Raw genomic sequence first — 19,439 nt, 5'->3', positions numbered from 1 at the left:
GAGCTGGAGAGAGAGAGAGAGAGAGAGGGACGTGGAGAAAGATGATGCAGAGAGAGACAGAAGTGTGTGTGTGTGTGTGTGTGTGTGTGTGTGTGTGTGCGTGTGCGTGCGTGCATGTGGACAGAACAGCCTGCAGGTCTCGCCCAGTGAAGGGCATCCACATTCAGACACTACTTAATGGCCTGTGCAACTGTCGCTATAACTCATTAATCCTTCTCTCTCAAGGCATCCGCGTGAGATTCGAGGCTAAAGACAAAAATATCAAGCAGCCCTCATGTAGGGCCTTATGTACAAGATGGACTCTCTCCCACATGCTTGTCTCAAGTATGGCTCGGGGGGATTTTAATTTCAGATTAGTCTGTCTTTAAATCCCTTTTATGCTGTCATTTTGGCCTCATCGTCTAAATTGGAGCTGTCAGCGCCTTTAGCTAAACCATTATTACTGAACGTAAAGGGGGACTTTAACAAACCCCCCCCCCTCCCCCCGCCTACTACATTAGAAGGTGAGTGGTTATCTGTAATTGTAGATAGAGTGTCTCCCATGGGTGGCACAGAAAAGGAGATGCTGGAGACATCAGAGATTTTAGCCGTGGCGCCGACGACTTAACCCGAAGACCCCGGAAGATAATTGCAACGGGGGGAAGAAAAAAAAAACGTGAGGGCTGGGGGCGCGTGGAACCCGATCTTGTCCCCATGTGTCCCTCAGGGCGGCTTCCTGTCAATTAATGACTTCTGTCGGCACTTCCTCTGTTATTAATGCCCTCTGGGTATAGTCCTCCATTTCATGTGAGTGTGGCGCGGAGCACAATGGAATGGTCCGACAGGGGGGCCGGTTCACACGGGTACAGGGCGGGCTATACCGGGCCTGGCCTGTGACAAGTCTGTTTAATGCCTCACCATTAACCTCAAGTCATTGGGCTCCACGGGCAGGACTGTTCAGGCTGCGCCACTTCTTCTCCCAATTATTGCTCTTTAAGGAGAGGGAGGCAGATTTATGGCCACAGAGAGGGAGTGCAGTAGCACAACAATTACACTGGCTGCTGGGATTAAATTGACAATTTGTAATGTTAATCGTCCCTTGCCCCCACTCCTGCATCGGGGTTGGGCATAATCAGCCAGGCCAAAGCCCAGAGGAAATCAATCCTTAGTTTCTCTCTCTCTCTCTCTCTCTCTTCCCTATACCGCTCTTTGTACGTCTTTCTAGCCCCGTCTTTTTTGTTTTACACATCCTCTTCTTATTCTCTTGCACTACATAGTCTGCAGTTTATCTCCTCCCTGCACCTCTCTCCTCTATAGCTGCTCTGTCCAGTTTATCTCCTCCCTGCACCTCTCTCTCTCCTCTATAGCTGCTCTGTCGCTTTTCCACACACATCTTTTGTTCTCATCAGCGTCGTCTCCCCCCCCCCCCCCCTCTTCTTTTCTCTCTCGTGAACACAGTGATGTATTACTCGGCAGAGACTTCCATTAGCTAACAGACTAGAGCCCATTTACCAGGGAATGGGTTTTAGCCTCCTACTGTGGTCGAGCAGAGGGCTGTCTCACAGTTGGCTCTTTACACTCCCCAGTACACTCTCACCCGACCCGACCGGGCTGAAATTAGACTGATGACAAGTCAGAGCAGATGTTCACACAGTGGCCTGTCTCATCCCCATCCACAAGAGGACCTTTTTGGTACCTCCACCTCACATTGTACACAGTCAAATCCATAGTCGTAATTTAACTCTGAAAATGTAGAGGATACAGCTGTGCTTCCCAGAGATGTTGCATTTGTACAGTACACTCTCAGAGTTAGAAATAGGGTTGCAAACTCAGACAGTTTCCAATAAGGGACACCTCCATTGCCTGTGCGTCAACTCCCTAAATTTCGTTGTTGGTAATATTTTGCACACACCATATAGACCAACGGAAAGTCTGTTTCCAACCATATTTCCAACTGCAAAGTGAACTGTGCCCATGACTGAGCCCAGTCTGGTTTCGTTTCTTGTGCATCGCTCGAGTGGTGGAGTGGACAAAACTTCTCTCCGTTGAATAAATAAACACAGAATGCATGGATTACGCTGACCGTGCGCGCAGTCCGCAATGCCGTATTTTAAGGGATGGTTGTTGGTAACCCTAGTTAGCAAATATACAACACTGAATATGACTCACAGCGAGTACTTGAAATGGTCTGCAGATCATTTTACAAAGCATACCAAGGTTTGTTTGATTTTTCAGGAAGTCATTGGATTCCATTTCTCACTATGGTATAAGAATCAACTTGCCTAAAACGTTCTTGAGTTAGGCTACTTGAGGAGGGGGGGGGGCGTTGTTTCTGAAGTGTAGTTTTGCTTCCTAGTGTTTAAACCACAGTAAAATCCTCAGTCTTAAAGGACCTATAACATAAAATTCAACTTTTTCAATTTATTTTGTGTTTTTGGGGCTCCCATGTGTGTTTTCTATCCCCACAAATAACCAATTTTGAACAATCAGGCCTTCATGTCATATGGGTGTTTTAATGGAAATTGCTCTCAGAAACAGCTCGACTGATTTTGGCCTCATCGTGATGTCATCAATGTCACCCTACTTTGTATAATTCCTCCTTTTCTCAGTCTTTAGTTGCAAATTTGCATTTCCACTTTGTTTACAATGTCCACCATTGTTGATTTTCCAAGCTGGCATGGAATGGAAACAAGCCTGGTTTTATCTAGCATGAGTATTATAATGACTCAAATATTAAATAATCTGCATATCAGCACCCTCTCCACCTCAGGACATTGTGGTACTGCAGCTAAAACTGCTTTCAAAGTCCAGAAATCTTATATACAAGTGAAAAGGTGTACCCATACTCATTCTTCATGCTCTATCTCCGACCGAACCACACTTTTACCACACATCTCTATATGCAAAATAAATTCGCCACCCTCCCCGAACTGACATAGCCTATTTTTTAGCCGTTCAAGTTTCTTATTTACTCTGCAAATATTACTTTTATGAAAATCACGATCGAGCCAGCAGATAAACGGGTGCCACAACACGCCGAGAAACAAGGAATTTAACCACGCTACTTGCATACACTGCAACTCGCTTACAATTCGCAAACCTGGCAACACTGCCTGCCTCTTACGTCACCAGCTCTGCTCCTCCTGGCCTCCGTAGTCCGTCGCGCTCACAATCTGTCGCAGCCATCTTGCTTTTCTTTTGGATGGGCGAGTGGACATTTAATGCTAATAAATTAATTATAGGTCCAGCAAGCAAATCATGATGGTCTGATTGTGCTCAATAGGTCACAATAACATTCCGAAATTAGGTGTTGTGTTTTGTATGGCATTTTCCCCAGTAGTAGTTGCATATCTATCTCAGCTTTTGCCTGATAGCACACATGCTAACGTCAGCAGCCATAGCAACATACAGTGTGCGCAGACATAACATGAGTTGTTTACAACACAAACACACGGCCTTTTCACCACGCAATACACACAACAGCTCGGGAGTTATTAAACCGAACGTGGACGCTGTTTCAGTGTTACATTTGCTGCGCATATCGGAATAATTGTAACGGCATGCATGATAAATGTAACAACGCTAAAAAACACCATTAAACATGTCAGCTACCATAAACCACTTCAAGTTATTAGGACGAAATAACTGACAGGAGTGACGGTGCTGTGCTGTGAGTAAACTAATAGGGGAGAGCCGCCAAGGATGTAACATTTTGCACGTTTCATTCTTTTACTCAGACATCCGTTTAGCTACACATGTAATATTTTCAGGCAACGGACCTACACATGTCAGCTACCATAAACCACTTCAAGTTATTTTTTTGATAAAACAGGTCGGGAGTTATTCAACCGAACGTGGACGCTGTTTCAGTGTTACATTTGCTGCGCATATCGGATCAATTGTAACGGCATGCATGATAAATGTAACAACGCTAAAAAACACCATTAAACATATCGTTCTCAGCTTAAAGCAATTACATTTCATTGAAGCAACTCCTTAGCATTGTTTTTATACCATGGATGTGATAAGAAAATGTATCAAACATAAGGGAAATATTAAATAGTATCGGGTGTACCAGTACCAGTTTGGCCATTTCTTTTTTTTCAATGGGGCAATACATTGATTAAACAAACGTTTGATTGATTGAGTTGTACAACGTTATACAACCCTAAACTAATTTCAGAATACACTACACGATACAATACCATTTCAGAACATATAATATTGGCCAATATGTCAAATATGTAAATATTACATATAATGGCATTGAATGGAAGCGGACCATTTGTAACACATGTTACAAATGACCCGCTTTTGCAAGTTTTCTTTGCAGTTGCTTACAGACCAGAATGAACGTGAATTCCGTCTAAACACGATGCAAACTAATGAAGAACATAAGCATGAACACATCCATGTGGATTTTTATTCACCAACACCAAAGACAAAAATTGTACCACACATATACTCCAGGTGTAAAATTAGACGCATTTTGAAGGTAAACACTTCAAACTTCAAACTCCTGGCCACGTAGAGTACGTTGCTGTACACATACTGACGCGATGGCGTCATGGTGGCGTTGACCAATCAAGATATAACGTCCATGTTACAACCGTGAAGCGTTACAACCTTGGCGGCTCTCCCCTACATTTGTTACTAACATTAGGTTGTGGCGAAGTAGACACGTGGCCAGCAGATACTGTGTTTTGGACAAACAGGCTAGGTATTGGTGTTGATTTGGGTCAACTGGACAAACAGCGTGGTGTTGTTTTGTGTCTGTGTTTGTGTTGGAGCGCCTCAGTGTGGCCGTACAGGTCATGTGCAACCTCTTCCACAGAGAGATGGAGACACTAAATCTCAGCTGGACAAACATGTTTGCATGCATGCATCGCTGCCTTGCATGCTGTGTGCTACTGTTGAGTCTGTCACTTACTTTGACTGATTTATGGCATTGTCTTTCTGTTAAAATCCAACTATGTTAATTTAAGAACTCTGGGCATATAGGTCATTGTTTATTCACTGTGCACACGTGTAGCCTATTGTATGTCAGACTGTATGTCTGTCCCACAGTCACAATCCTTTAGTACTTAGGCTGTGGAAATATTCAGGACAAAACAATGGTACATTTCCAATAACCCATTCGTTACTACATGTGGAGTCAACTCCCGCCATTTATTTCTTCCCATAGTGCGTGGCAAAGTCGCTCTGGGATGAGTGCGCGCGTAGCGCGCACGAAATTCTAGTAATTGACAAGGCTGGTTATATCAGAGTGGTGATTGAGGCTCAAACCATTAGAAATAACTTTGAGGGACATAGACAATATGATTATTAAATATTAAAAGCAGTTTTAAAATGCATGTTATTTGCGCTTTAATATTCTTCTCAAACATATTCATATCAAGGACCCCCAAATTAAAATGTATACACTGACCTCGATCTGAAAATATGTTTTGCCATCAGCCAGGAACCCCCCTGGTTGGTTTAGTGTCCCGAACGGTAGCAATAATAGTTTACACTTTGTGTTTGTGTTCCTTTGTTCCTGCCATTTTTCTTTTCACTATACTCTAATGTCATATTGTGTGTCTCGTTATTTTATTTACCCCCGTGATTCATTGTGCCAATGTGCGGGATATGGATCTTGTATACTGTGTTTGGGTATGATTTATTGCATCGGACTAGCTGTCTGTAAAGCAAATTGCCCCTTGGGGACATTAAACTCTTTATATCTTACTTTTATAGTACCTTGTAAAATGTGTAAGTGCAAATGTAATGGTCATGGGTGTGTAATTCATATGGGGGGAAAAGACAGGGGGGGATGGGGGGGGGGGTGAGATCTGTGACTAAGGTACATATTGTGAACAGTAGACCTAACATGTAGGTTAATACAAAATGTACAACAATGGGTATGAACGATACAAAATGTACAACAATAGGTATGAACGATACAAAATGTACAACAATGAACTAGAGGTGGTGGAAAAAGTACTCAAATGTTTTACTAGGTGAAAGTATCAATACTGCAATATAGGGGAAAAAATACTCTGTTACAAGTAAAAGTCCATAATTCAAAATGTACTTGAGTAAAAGTACAAAAGTCTTACTTACTTAGTTACTCCCGTTCATCATTCCGTTCATCATTGTTGGATAACGATATTTTGCTTCCATTTTCTCCAGTCCCTGCATGGCAACCCTTCTTGCTCCATAAAAGTACAAAAGTATTAGCATCAAAATGCACTTAAAGTACCAAAAGTAAAAGTACTCATTGTGCAGAATGTCCCATTTCTAGTTATCAAATGTATTAAAAAATATTTTGAAAATAGCAGATCAACAAGCTCACAATGCGTCACATCACGACACATTGTGAGCTTGTAGATCTGCTATTTTGAAATGGCCAAAATGTATATAGGGCTGAAGTGGTTAATGTATGTTTTGTAATAATAATCAAAATCTACAAAGTAACTACAGTAGTAAGTAAAGTTTTAGTGGAATAGAAGTAAAAGTATTGGAAATTGGAATTACTCAAGTAAACTACAAATGCCTCAAAAGTGTACCTAAGTACAGCACTTCAGTAAATGTGCTTTGCACTCCACCACACTGATCCATGCAGCGTGTTCCATTTCTCCCACCAGGGCATACTGCTGTACAGTAGTGACCACCAGCCGGCCTTTGACCCCTGTCGTCGCCACACCTTCTCGGTCATGGACCGCTTCCCAAAGCGCTTCCTCATCCTGCGCTTGGACGGGAGCCGAGTGGAGGAGGGCAGCGGCGGTCTCCACAGGGAGGAGGAGGGCGAGGGCACTGGCAGGGGGTGGAGGGCGGTGCGAGTGGACCTGGTGGCGCCGCCTAAAGACCACTACGCCTTTGCCCTCCTGGGCTGGACCGGCTCCAGGGTAAGAGAGAGTGAATGTCACCTGCAGTTAAACACAGTGGTGTAAAAGGAACAAATTAAATCACAACCAGAATAGAAAGGGGCTCATTGCCAAATGCACCGTGAGATTCCTTTTGGCTCACTATAGCGCTGCAGTGACAGCTCAACATAAACCACTTTCTCTCTGAATGCAGAGGATTGCAGTGATGGAAAACGTACCAGTTTATTTTTTCTTTTTCTTTTTGTACATTTATAAACGACACATTTGAAACAACGTCTGTGTTTTTAATCCCATGTGAATCGACCATGTCGGTGATTTGGGCTGTAATAATTACACACATTATACCTAGCATAATTCAGCAAACACCGGGGTCCCGGGTAATACTAATCGTGGGCGAATAGGGCTTTAAGTTTGAACCTAGTGTGAGGTGGTGCAACTGGCTCCAGAATATGAACAAAAACCAAAATACTGTTTTGATGAATTAGTTAAACTTCTGGGCATATTTTTTAATGCTAAAGTTGCATTGACCCTCAGCAGACGAATATGTATCAACCAATACAAATCTCCCTTCATTTCAATGAATTCGAACATATCCCCTTAGATATGGCCCATGGGTGATGATTGATATCCCCCTTAGATATGGCCCACGGGTGATGATTGTTGCTGGCATGGGGTGAGCCACATCTGCTGCCGGCTTCCTTGGTATAGCAACAATGTGCTGACAGGGCTGAATATGTGTGTGTTGGCAGCATTTTTAGAACTTGCACACAGCTTTCTTTTCAAAGGAAACTAATTTAGAACTCGAAGGGAGCATGACGATTTGTATGGCAGTAAAAAGTTAATTCTTAAAATTAAAATAGTGGTGGAGTATGGGTGAATGTAGATGCAAACACTGTTTAAGCTAATCACCTGGGAACTCACCATCTGTTTTCCCTTCAACACTGGTGGTATCAAAGATGCTTCCATGATCACGTAAGCACTCATTATTTTGGCAAGCACAGCAAAGATCGTTCCCTCCACATTGAGCGAGGACATTATTCAAAACGGGCTTATCTGTGGTGTGGTTCCCCATTCTCTGCCCTGTGCAAATTTGACGATGGAGAGGGCCACTATATATCCACTCTCACCCCCTAGGGCCATATATTACTGTCGTAGCAAAAATAGCCGATCTACAAGCTGCGACGCATTCTGAGCTTGTAGATCGACTATTTTTGCTATATTCTAATTGAAATCTTGAATTATTTTTTGCTATTTTTGAATTGGAATCCTGAAAATGAATTGTGCTACTGTTATCTATCTATAAATACTATTAACATCGAGTGACTGCAGTTTCTTCCAGCGGTGAAATGTCCCTTTAAGCTTAAAAGTACTTTCACATTTCACCTTCAGACTTCAGAAAGTGAAATTTGCTTTGCAGTGAGGTTAATAGGAGACATGCATCTTTGACAAATAATACAACCCATCCATATACAATGACAATCCATATGCATTAACACGGCACAGAAAATAATATTACAAATACACAACAACATAAAAGGTAGGAAAAAAATGAAGAGAATCAATAAAATCTGGCATTGTCATAAGGTACTACATCCAAGAGGAATGGATGCATTAAAGACTGTGTGTGTGTTCTGCTCAATGCCACTGAAACAGACAAGAGGAGAAAAATACAAGAGATTTGATTTCAAACTATTGATTCTGTCCCCCCGGCCGCAGCAATTCCAGAGAGACATGAGGACGTTTGCTAGACGTGAGAGACACATGCTGCTGGACAACCATGAGCTCTACGACAAAACCAAGGTAGAATCAATACACAGTATTACACACCCTCTGAAAGTTCACCTGTTTTACATTGACACTGACAGCAATAGAGGCAATAGAGCGGCAAAGGACACTCGCTCATCCCCTGTATGGTTCCAAGGGTTCGCGCAAGTTTTTCTCTATGGAGAATAACATGGTCATCTTAAAAGCGTCTCATTTAAGGATTGTGGTCCAAAAATCACAGTCACTCAATGTATCATATTCGATACAGTCTTTTTCTATCGAAAATTTTACTGATTCAGCAGCAGTGATATTTGCGTTTTCTCTCAGTCAGTTGATTCTTCATATCCATATGAGACGGCCGGGATCTTTTATTTATTTTTCAAACACAGTTCTTACAAAAGTACACAAACCCGTGGACTTCTAGCGATATTGACGTCAGACTTCCTTTGCTCTATAACACATAACAGTGTATATCTCTAAACCAGTGGTCCGGTGACCATCAGTGGTCCTTGAGGGGGTTCCAGGTGGTCCCCAGCTAAATGATGGAGAGAATGAATGAACCATTCAGCGCTTTGAGTTCTTAGAAAAGCTATAAAAATGCAACTCTTGAGTGTAAAATGAAACCAAATGGACCCGAAAGTTTGACACTCTCAAGTCTCTCAAGAGCTAAATTATTGTTAAACATCTGCATTACTTAATTTACAAGAAGTATACACACTTTCAGAATGTAGAGAGAATTGTTATTGTGATCAACGTTAACCATAACAAAATATTAATTTTGGGTCTGCATGGCTACATCTCAAATGGAGATCTGTGACTCAAATCAAATGCCGAATAAATAATGGCCCTGATATGAAAAAGGTTGAAAAGGACCACACAGTGCTCTGGCTTCTGTACTACCCTGCCTATGGCAACTCAAGGTATACTTCATATTCACTGCAGGCCATTTTACAAAGCATGCTGTGGTTTGTTTAATTTTCAAGAAAGCCATTGGATTCCATTAATCTCATTATGTTTTGAAAATCTAATAATAAGGCATTTTTAAAGCACATTATATTGATTCTAAAAGCCTAGCCAAAAATAGTCCCCGGAGAAAACATTGATTTAGGAACTAAATTCAGACGCCCATTACTCTAACCACGCAATGATGTTTAGCCAACATTGTCTTGTATTTATTCAGGTACTGCAAGTTCTGCAATATTTTTAATGGAGAAAATGCAAATGCAACAGTAAAAGTGAAAATGATGGCCACTTTCTCACCTGAAATTACCTTTTATTGAGCTTTTCAGTCGCATCTGAGGAGTTCGCATCTGAGCAGTTCATTCAGAGCTCAGGCGAGGCAGATGGCAAGTGTCGAACGCTAAATCCCCTACCTTGCCTTCCGAGGGTCCTTTTCAATTACACCGCATTCGATATTTGGCTGCATGTAGAATATCACACCCTGGTTTATACCGAGCAAGAACACAAGTAAAGAATTCACAGCGGGAAGTTAACTGCCAGCAAACCCCCTAAAACCATTACAAAACTCCTCTTCACTTGATCCTAGAAAACTCTCCTCCCCTGACAGGTAAGAAAAGAGAGTGAAAAGAGAAAGAATAGAGAGAGAGAGAGAGAGAGAGAGAGAGAGAGAGAGAGCACAACAGAAATCTGATGATCAGTGTTTTTATACCGTGAGCGAGCGCTATGCCAGGGATTTGTTACAAAGTCATGCCTTAGGCCGGAGTCTGTGCTTAGGAATCTGCTTGGTGAATTTACCGCAGCTTGTCCATAAAGGTGACTGGCTGCACGGATTTATAGCCAGGTATCAGTAGGGGAAAAACTATTTTAAATTATTCCAATGAGGTAGGGGTTTTGTTGGGTGGGTGGGCGTATATGGGCTAATAAGATTAGTGCTTTTGTAATGCTATGCATCCCATGTGAATACATCCCACTGTTTCTCAACCAATGGTCCATTGACTACTAATCATTTCCTAATAATAATGACTCAACCAGACAATAATAATATGTTGTCACTCGGAGTGAAGGGAAGTTTGATACTACTGTAGGTGCAAGAAATGTGTTTTTAATTATTGCTCATTGGTTAGGGTGTAGTGTCTCTCTCTCTCTCTCTCACTCACACATCACACATCACACACACGCACACGCACACGCACACTCAAACACACATCACACATTAACATATACAGTACATCCTCTTACTTTAAGTGACTAAAATCTATACAGTTGCAATTGCAATATATCAAGGCACACACTTGTTAAAATGAAAGTAATTGCCCTGGGAAGTGCAGCTAGGGTTCATTTGCACATTTTCTAGATGAAATAAACAACACCCGCCTCTTCTTTAGCCTACAGATGGATTTAACATAAAAGTGATACTGTATGATAAAGGACTCTGTGAATGAATTCGACAGCCTATCTCATTAGATGAAATAACCAATTAACTATTGTCTTGCCCATGAATGCAGCCAAACTTAATTAGCCTTGTTTTAACAACACCCTGCCCCATGCCTTTGTTTGGCTACAACATTTAATTGGAGATAGAATAGGCAGGTGCGTTCCTTTGTCTAGAGCGTAGACTCCAATTAATAATGGAGTGTAGTGTAGTGTCTATGCTTTACTGTACGTACATTGTCAGTGGAACTGCATGTTGCTGTTTCTTCTACATCACTGCATTGTTAGACAGGGCTATGTGCTTGGTGAGTATGGCGAATCGTAACCCCTGAGAAACTCGACTGTCATTTACACTTGGGCTATGCGAACAGCACCAATAATTCGTTGTGACACCAATTTTGACAAGCGCTAGACTGCTGCACAGTAGACTCACTCAGCCAAGCTTGATCGTAAGTCCAAAATGTGTGATTTTTCTGGATTCTATATTTGGTGATATGCCTTAAATGATTGTATAGCCTTCAGGAGAATGAACCATCCAAGTCTATTAAAATAATAAAAAATTAAAAGAATTAAAATAACAACCAGAGACGTTATTTAACATCAATCCACACCATTGGTGTGAAAGCTACAGTATTACCTAAAAAAAGCACATCTCCTCATCTTGCTTTAGCTGAATGAAAACACAGTACAAACACATGGAAAAAGCTTACACTCGGAAGCTCCAATACAATAAAAGCATGATCAGGAGATACAGTAGCCAAGCCAGAAAGTGTTTTCTATCACATCTTATGTCCCCCTTTTGTACAGCTGAACGTGTAAAAAGTGCCAAGAGATGAACGTAGAAAAAGGGGCCGAGATACACCAGTGTTTTCGTCGACTAATACCAAGACGAAAAATGTTCGTCGACTACCTTTTTTCACTGACGAAAACTAAATGGAAACTAAATGAAAACTAAGCTATGATGACTAAAACTAAGACTAAATATACTGACAATTTCATCAACAAATTTAAAACTAGACTAGAATTTTAGGAACGGACTAGTGAACAAGAGAAGTCATTTTACACTTGGTTGCATGCTGAAAATAGCAGATCTACATTCCCACAACGCATCGCAGCGTGATGCGTTGTGCGCTTGTAGATCTGCTGTTTTCAGCAAGTGAAAAAAACAGTCATTACGACTGCATCAATGCCCGCCAAAATACATTTTGTTCGACTACTTCAATTGTAGATTTAGTCGACTAAAATCTTAACACTAAAACATTCCAGCTGGTGACAAAATATATTCTAGTGACTATTCAAGTGACTATGACTAAAACTAAAATAAAAATGCACTGCCATAAACAGCACTACGATAAACAGTCCTGTGTCTGAAGGATCCATTAATTCAGCAGGAGAAACGGTAGTGACGGATGACAAGATGATGCCCCAGAGTTGGAGAGCAGCTCATCAATCTCGCTGACAGACATTGTTGACCCCGGTTTCCTCCAGTAGTGCATGTATTATCCTAACCCCACAAGCACTCATCGCGTCCTATAAGGCCCATATTTACATACGCAGGTCAGAGGAAGGGACAGCCGGGGCCATTTTGAGCAGTGCATACAGAGTTGGAAGAAGGAATGTTTAAGGATATCGCCGGGTCGCATTGACGGGGGGGGGGGGCTGGGGGGGGGGGGGGCTGTCACCGCAATGGCCCCCGTCAGCCGTTCCCTTTGGGACAGAGGTCAGGATCCAGGGATCGCAGGGTGCCAGCTTTCGTGACAGATATTATACACAGCCAGCCAACTCAGATGGTGTTTACTCAAAGCACAAGGGCAGAGGCAGGCATGCTGACAGTGCAGCCAACCATACAATAGCTGAGCATATACGCACGCACGCGAGCACAGCACACACACACACACACACACACACACACACACACACACACACACACACACACACACACACACACACACACACACACCTGCAATTGTGCAGAGTCCTGCATGTTATTGTTGGACTTAGATGAAGTATAGTAGTGCAGGTGGTTATAGGTCTGGCGAGAATAAAGATGAAGATGAAGGAAAAGTGCCAATAGATAATCCAGTAAAATGAGGAGATTATGTGATTGCTATACATTCTCTTCAATCACTAGAGTAATTGACGCGCACACACACACACACACACACACACACACACACACACACACACACACAGGATAGCCAAAACTTCGTCCACCCGTCTGTCCGTTCATCCAGCACTTTGTTCCCAGGCAAGATATCGCAAAACTACCAGCATGGCTTGCCATATATTCTGCTTTGTACCTTCATGCTCCCCGGAGGGTTAATCCTGCTGATTTTGGTGACCCCACAGCAATTACAATTCCTGCACCCTCAGGCTAAAACTTCCACTTGCACACGACATACTGCACTGTAACTTTCCATCTAATGGATGGATTGCATTAATGCTCCCCGGAGGACGAACCCTACCGATGGTGGTGACCACCGTGGCCTTTCCATTATTGACGCCCTTAGGCCAAACCTTCCATTTGCACACAATATATCCCAAAATATTGGATTGCCTTGAAATTGCTGAGCTCATAATCGACAATCTTACAGATTTCGTGATGAACCCTAGTTGTTCTGGTAACCCCATGGCCTTTCGTCTAGTGCCAGCTGTAGGCCATCAGCTGACCATCCAACAAAAGGCACCGTAGCATTTTAATAATAGTAATAATAGTTAACAAATGAATGTATTTATTATATAAAATGTCCCTTTCCCTTGTTCTCTATAATTATGTGTTATTCCTTTTGTGATCTAATATATACCCTTGTACCCCTCCCCTTTAATTGCTAGCCCCATGGAGAGCAATGTCGGTCAGTTTTAAACCGCTTTGGTCCAGTCGGGTCCAGTATATGCCTACTGTATAAGAAGCAGCTCGGACTCTATGGGCCGCCTATGGTTGTTGCAAACCAACAGTACGCGCAAAAAGCAATTTCAGTGTCTGTGGTACTGTAAACGGAAGTCAAGGAAAGTGGTCAGGGTCTTTTGCATGTATGGATCTTACATGCTTGTTCACGCACGCACGCACGCACGCACGCACGCACGCACGCACGCACACTTGTACGTGCAATTACTTCCAAGGCTAGTTTGAAGGTCAGCGGAGAGCTTAACAGTGTTCGTTCAGAGCGAGTCGTTTGAGGCTGTGGCCCGTTTTTCACTCACCGCTTCCACATCACAGCCATAATTAAGGTAATGAAGATCAATTAAGTGTCGCAGTGTCGCTGCCTTCACAGACCGTTGACTAGTTCCCCATGTTCACTCTCTCTCTTTGCTTTAGCCGGGGGGGGGGGGGGAGTGGCAGTGGTGGAAAGTACATTTACTTAAGTGGGCTACAGTAAAAAAAATAAAAGGTATTTGTACTTTACTCGAGTATTTCCAATTTCCAACACTTTTACTTCTACTATATTGTACTTTTACTCCACTACATTTATTTGAAAACTTAAAGTTACTATAGTTACTTTTGTATAGATTTTGCGTATTATTACAAATCATAGTAACGACTTCAACGCTATATACATTTTGGCCATTTGAAAATAGCTTGATCTACAAGCTCACAATGCGTCGCGATTTGTGCGACGCATTGCGAGCTATTTTCAAAAAGATTTCATACATTTGAAAATTTGAAATGAGACATTCTGCACAATATGGGCACTTTTTGGAGTACATTTTGAACACGGGACTTCCCCTTAACCCATTTTGGGTGGGAACCCCTTTTGGTGTTAGCATTATGTTATGCTTTAGTTATTGAAAAATAGCAGATCTACAAGCTCATAGCGCGCCACCGAGTGGCGCGCTACGAGCTTGTATGTCTATTTTTCTTCTATACTTCTATTCTATTTTTGAAAAATGAAAAACGACTGACGTAGAAACATAGCTTTTTCAGAAAGCTGTCATTTTCAAACAGACATTTTTAGAATCTGATCTCAGGTCAAAAGTTTTACATTGTAGTAATGATACTTTTTACTTAAGTAAAACAGTTGAGTAAGGGGCACGGTGGCACAGTTGGTAGTGCTGTCGCCTCACAGCTTGAAGGTCCTGGGTTCGATTCCCGCTGGGGATGCTGTGGGCACTGGCGGCGTGTTCCCTCCTCCGCGTCATCAGTGCCCATACCCGAGGCGGGGGTTGGCGAAAGGGCCTTTCTGTGTGGAGTTTGCATGTTCTCCCCGTGTCCCCTAGGGTAGATACCCTCACAAAAACATGCCGTAATCCTGGTCTCTAAAACTACCTCCCCCTGGCCAGCCGGGGCGCCTGATGGAGGGGAAAGGAACTGGTCGGAATAACGTGTCCCTTCCACGCGCTACGTCCGGCCGGGGAAATTCCCCTCTATCAGGTGAAAAGAAGCAGCTTGGACTCCTCATGCATAGAAGGAGGCATGAGGTCAGTCCGCTGCCCCCCCAGGTTGGCAGAGGAAGTGTAGCGCCCAGGATTACATTAGATAATTGGCACTGGGTGATAAGAAAAACTGGGTTACAAAATCGTGGGATAAAAATTAAAAAAAAAAAAACAGTTGAGTACATTTTCCTCCTCTGAGGACAGTGAGGAGTGTTTCTTGTTGCTCTGCATGGCTCGCCGCAGACAGCCAGACAGCCTCATTAATTGACACGACGCCGACGCATGGTCTGTGGCTGCCGTGATGATTGGTGATGCGCACTTTTATCTTTTTATCACAGCCATTCTAATTGGCCACTTGGTCTCGGAGAGCCATTCTAATTGGTCCGTTTGGTCTTGGAGTGTCGTTCTAATTGGTCCGTTTGGTCTCGGAGAGTCATTCTAATTGGTCCGTTCGGTCTCGGAGAGTCATTCTAATTGGTCCGTTCGGTCTCGGAGAGTCGTTCTAATTGGTCCGCTTGGTCTCGGAGAGTCGTTCTAATTGGACCGTTTGGTCTCGGAGAGTCGTTCTAATTGGTCCGCTTGGTCTCGGAGAGTCATTCTAATTGGTTCCGCTTGGTCTCTGAGAGTCTGCTCTATCCCTGTCTAACTGACTGGTGTCTATAGAGCGTCTCAGTCCCGCCCCCTCGAGAGACCCGGAAAATAAATCCCCGTTCATTTTCCTCATAGACTTTTCAGACAAAGTCAACTCTTGTCGTGACAAATCATGACAACAAACACAATTTTTAACAAATAATTAGAAAGAAGACGAAAACGGCAGGTTACAACACTTTTTTGTTTTGTTTTTCTTCTTTGTAATTATTTGTTTGGTCCAAAATATTGTGTTTGTTGTCATGATTTGTCACGACAAGAGTTGGCTCTGTACGACGCTTATAAGGTCTTTAAATAAATACATTTTGAAATGTCAATGGGAAAAATGCATTGGAAACTATTTCCTGGGCCTGGTGTCGTCATGAAAGGGGGCGGGACTGCTATAGGAACCTGCAGGTCTGATGGGCAGTCGTGGAAAAAAGTACTACATTTTTTTACTTCAGTAAATGTATCAATACTGCAATGTAGAAGTATTAGAAGTATACCCCAAGTAAAAGTCCGGAATTCAAGATGTACTTAAAGTACCAAAAGTAGAAAGTACTCACTATGAAGAATGTCCCATTTAAAGTTATCAAATGTTTACAAATATTTTGATCTACAAGCTCACAATGCGTCGCATCACATTGTGAGCTTGTAGATCGGCTATTTTCAAATGGCCGAAATGTATATAGATCTAGCTGAAGTGGGTAATGTATGTTTTGTATAATCAAAGTAACGAGTAACTAATGTTTTTTTTTTAAATAAATGTAGTGGAGTAAAATTTACGATATTTGCCTCTTGAGATGTACTGGAACTGGAGTAGAAAAATTGAAATGTTCAAGTAAAGTACAAATGCCTCAAAATTGTACTTATGCGCACAGTACTTAAGTAACTGTACTTAGTTACTTTCCACCGCTGGTGATGAGGATGGTGATGCGAGCGCACAGCTAAATTCTGAGTGTTCATTTCACTCTTGAGAGTGTACAGATGTAATCACCCACAAGCAGCCATTTTGGTTACAACTCTCAAATGTACAGTACCTACAGTATAACACTGAGAGTGTTACTGTGTGTGTCTGATTAGAGGAGGGGTATATGTCTTGTCTGAGGAGGACCAGAATAGGGTCATTTAGAGGACTTTAATCTGGACGCGGCAGCATCAAAAGTGTGTCTTGGCAGATACGCGCCGGTCTCCATCTTATTATGAAATGCTTAAAAAAAGATTAGAGCGCTCAACTCAAGCTAATGATCTCTTCCCAATTAACCCATTTTGGGCGGGAACCCCTTTTGGTGTTAGCATTATGTTATGCTTTAGCTATTGAAAAATAGCAGACGTACAAGCTCGTAGCGCGCCACTTGGTGGCGCACTACGAGCTTGTAGGTCTGCTATTTTTTAAAAATCGACATTATTTTAATCTGATCTCAGGTCAAAATGGGTTAAGGACAGGCTCGGGGGGGATCGCTGTGTCTTTGAACGTGCACGGGGTGGACGAAGAAACGACTGCACTGTAAAAACCTAATTTACGGTACGGTCACGCATGCACAAATTAAATACTCGCCCTCCCGTTCACTTTGCATTCCCTGCGAGCGAAGGGGCGTATATAGATGGTTCCGTGTCATTAGTCAGAAGGTTCATTGTTCAGAAATGACTATCCCTATCTCTATATCTATACCTAAACATAACCGCAAGCACGGGAGCAGTGCATGTTCGCCAACCTTAATGTTCGGACTAACGGGACTTCTGATCTATGGGCAATTCCCATATAGATCTATGGGCAGTTCCCATATAGATTCTGGCGCCGAAGCAAATTGGCATCTCCTGCTTTGTGTGCACACTGCACCTCTAAAAGGTGCATTCACATGTGACACAAAGATGATATCGAAGATAGAGCGGTGCAATTACTACAAAGTCAGTGTGTGGTTAAGACCAGGGGTGTCACAGGGTATCTGAAGGTGGGGGGGGGATGAGCATGGGGATTGACGTTTTATTTATTAATTCGTATACATGCAGTATGTATTCAATTTATTATCATTATTATTATTAATAAATAAAACATTTGCCTAATCCCGGCCAAAATTCTCCAAGTATAGGCATGCTTCAGCTAGGCAAAAATGTCACAGTCGCTTTTACATTACAACCAACCAACCAAAATTGTCTGTGTAGGAACAGGCCAATACTGTAGAGTTTTATGTAGGGGAAACCGAGTTGGCCAATCACAGCGGGACTTATCCATAATAACGTGCTGCGGACATCCAAGCGGGGGGGGGGTGATCTGTGAGAGTCATGGGGGTGTTGCGTCGTGTCGTCCTCACCATATATGGTGGTGAGGCCGATGGCCGAGACCCAGTCCGTATGTCTCAGTGGCTGTATATGGTCTCTGAGGCCTGAGGGGGTCCCTCAGGAACGACATGAGGACCTGTCTGTGTTTGGGCTCTGAAGACAGTCGCCTTCGTTAGCCTCCGTATATGGACTGTATTCTTCTAGGACAGAAAGTTGGTCAACATGTCCTTCCTTAGGAATCTGTTGGGGACGGTGAGCGAGGTCTCTATACCTTGAGCCTATAACTAAGAGAGGTCTAACCTCTACGCCTGTGATAATCCGCATGAGGCCCCCACCTTCACTGCGCCTCGCATGTTAATATCAGAATACTGATATAGTATTGATTTCAGCTGTTACAATTCCAAACCCACTTGAACGGGCTGACACGAATGAATGAATACATTTAGCCTCCTATTCGCTCGAAATATCAAAGTTGAAATAACTCCAGTGAAGTTTGCTTCACCGCCCGCATCTCGACAGCCATATTGGCACACCAAGAATAAAATTGTTTGCAGCTTTATACAGTAAGTGCTATAGCAATGAGCCATGCAGTCGGGTGCCTAGCTGGCGTGTGACTGTAATGCAGACTGTGAAGTGCTTTTTGGAGAAAGTTATTCGTCGTGTGAAATAATTAACTTACAAGTGCTGGTGGTGATGCATCATCTTTTTCCTCGAAAATATAAGTTTCATAAATAACTTTCAGAGAGCGGCAACCGAAGTACAAAGGGCTTTTCACACACGCAGGGAGTGAATTGATGTACCTGGTAATTCATTTTCAATGAGAGGCGAGCATTCAGGTAGGGCTGGTTGGTTAATCTGACAGGCATAGCGACGGTTGGGCGTGATCCTGTGGCTTTGTTTTTGCGTTCATGCTCATCTCATGCACATCCCCGCCTGCGTTAGAGTCGCACGTTCCTTACTAGCAAATTTAAATTAAAAAAAATTGGGGTTTTTTTGCGTATGCGTAAAACTCTCCCAAAAAAATGTAGTCTCTGCACACTTCTAGGGGCCGCAATCTGCATTCAAAGATGTTCCTAGAAGCTTTGTCATTGGTCGAAAAAAAAAACCCTACAGAAATGACTAAACAATCAGGAATAGACAGGCAAATCGACCAATGACAAA

General features: G+C 42.7%; 1 protein-coding gene across 1 annotated transcript in view; it reads left to right on the top strand.

Moving 5' to 3' along the window:
* Nucleotides 1-19,439, top strand: part of dntt (deoxynucleotidyltransferase, terminal) — a gene marked incomplete at its 3' end in the record, with an annotated part of 105,160 nt that overhangs the window by 63,734 nt on the left and 21,987 nt on the right. Inside the window, exons 9-10 of the mRNA XM_080782162.1 lie at nucleotides 6,606-6,866; nucleotides 8,562-8,645. Coding sequence (XP_080638288.1) covers nucleotides 6,606-6,866; nucleotides 8,562-8,645 — 345 coding nt within the window. The remainder of the gene's footprint in view (nucleotides 1-6,605; nucleotides 6,867-8,561; nucleotides 8,646-19,439) is intronic.

Source organism: Protomyctophum bolini (genome assembly GCF_963924005.1).
Source record: "Protomyctophum bolini genome assembly, chromosome: 14".
NCBI lineage: Eukaryota > Metazoa > Chordata > Actinopteri > Myctophiformes > Myctophidae > Protomyctophum > Protomyctophum bolini.
Note: the sequence above shows the minus strand (reverse complement) of the source record. Positions and strands in the feature narration are given on the sequence as shown.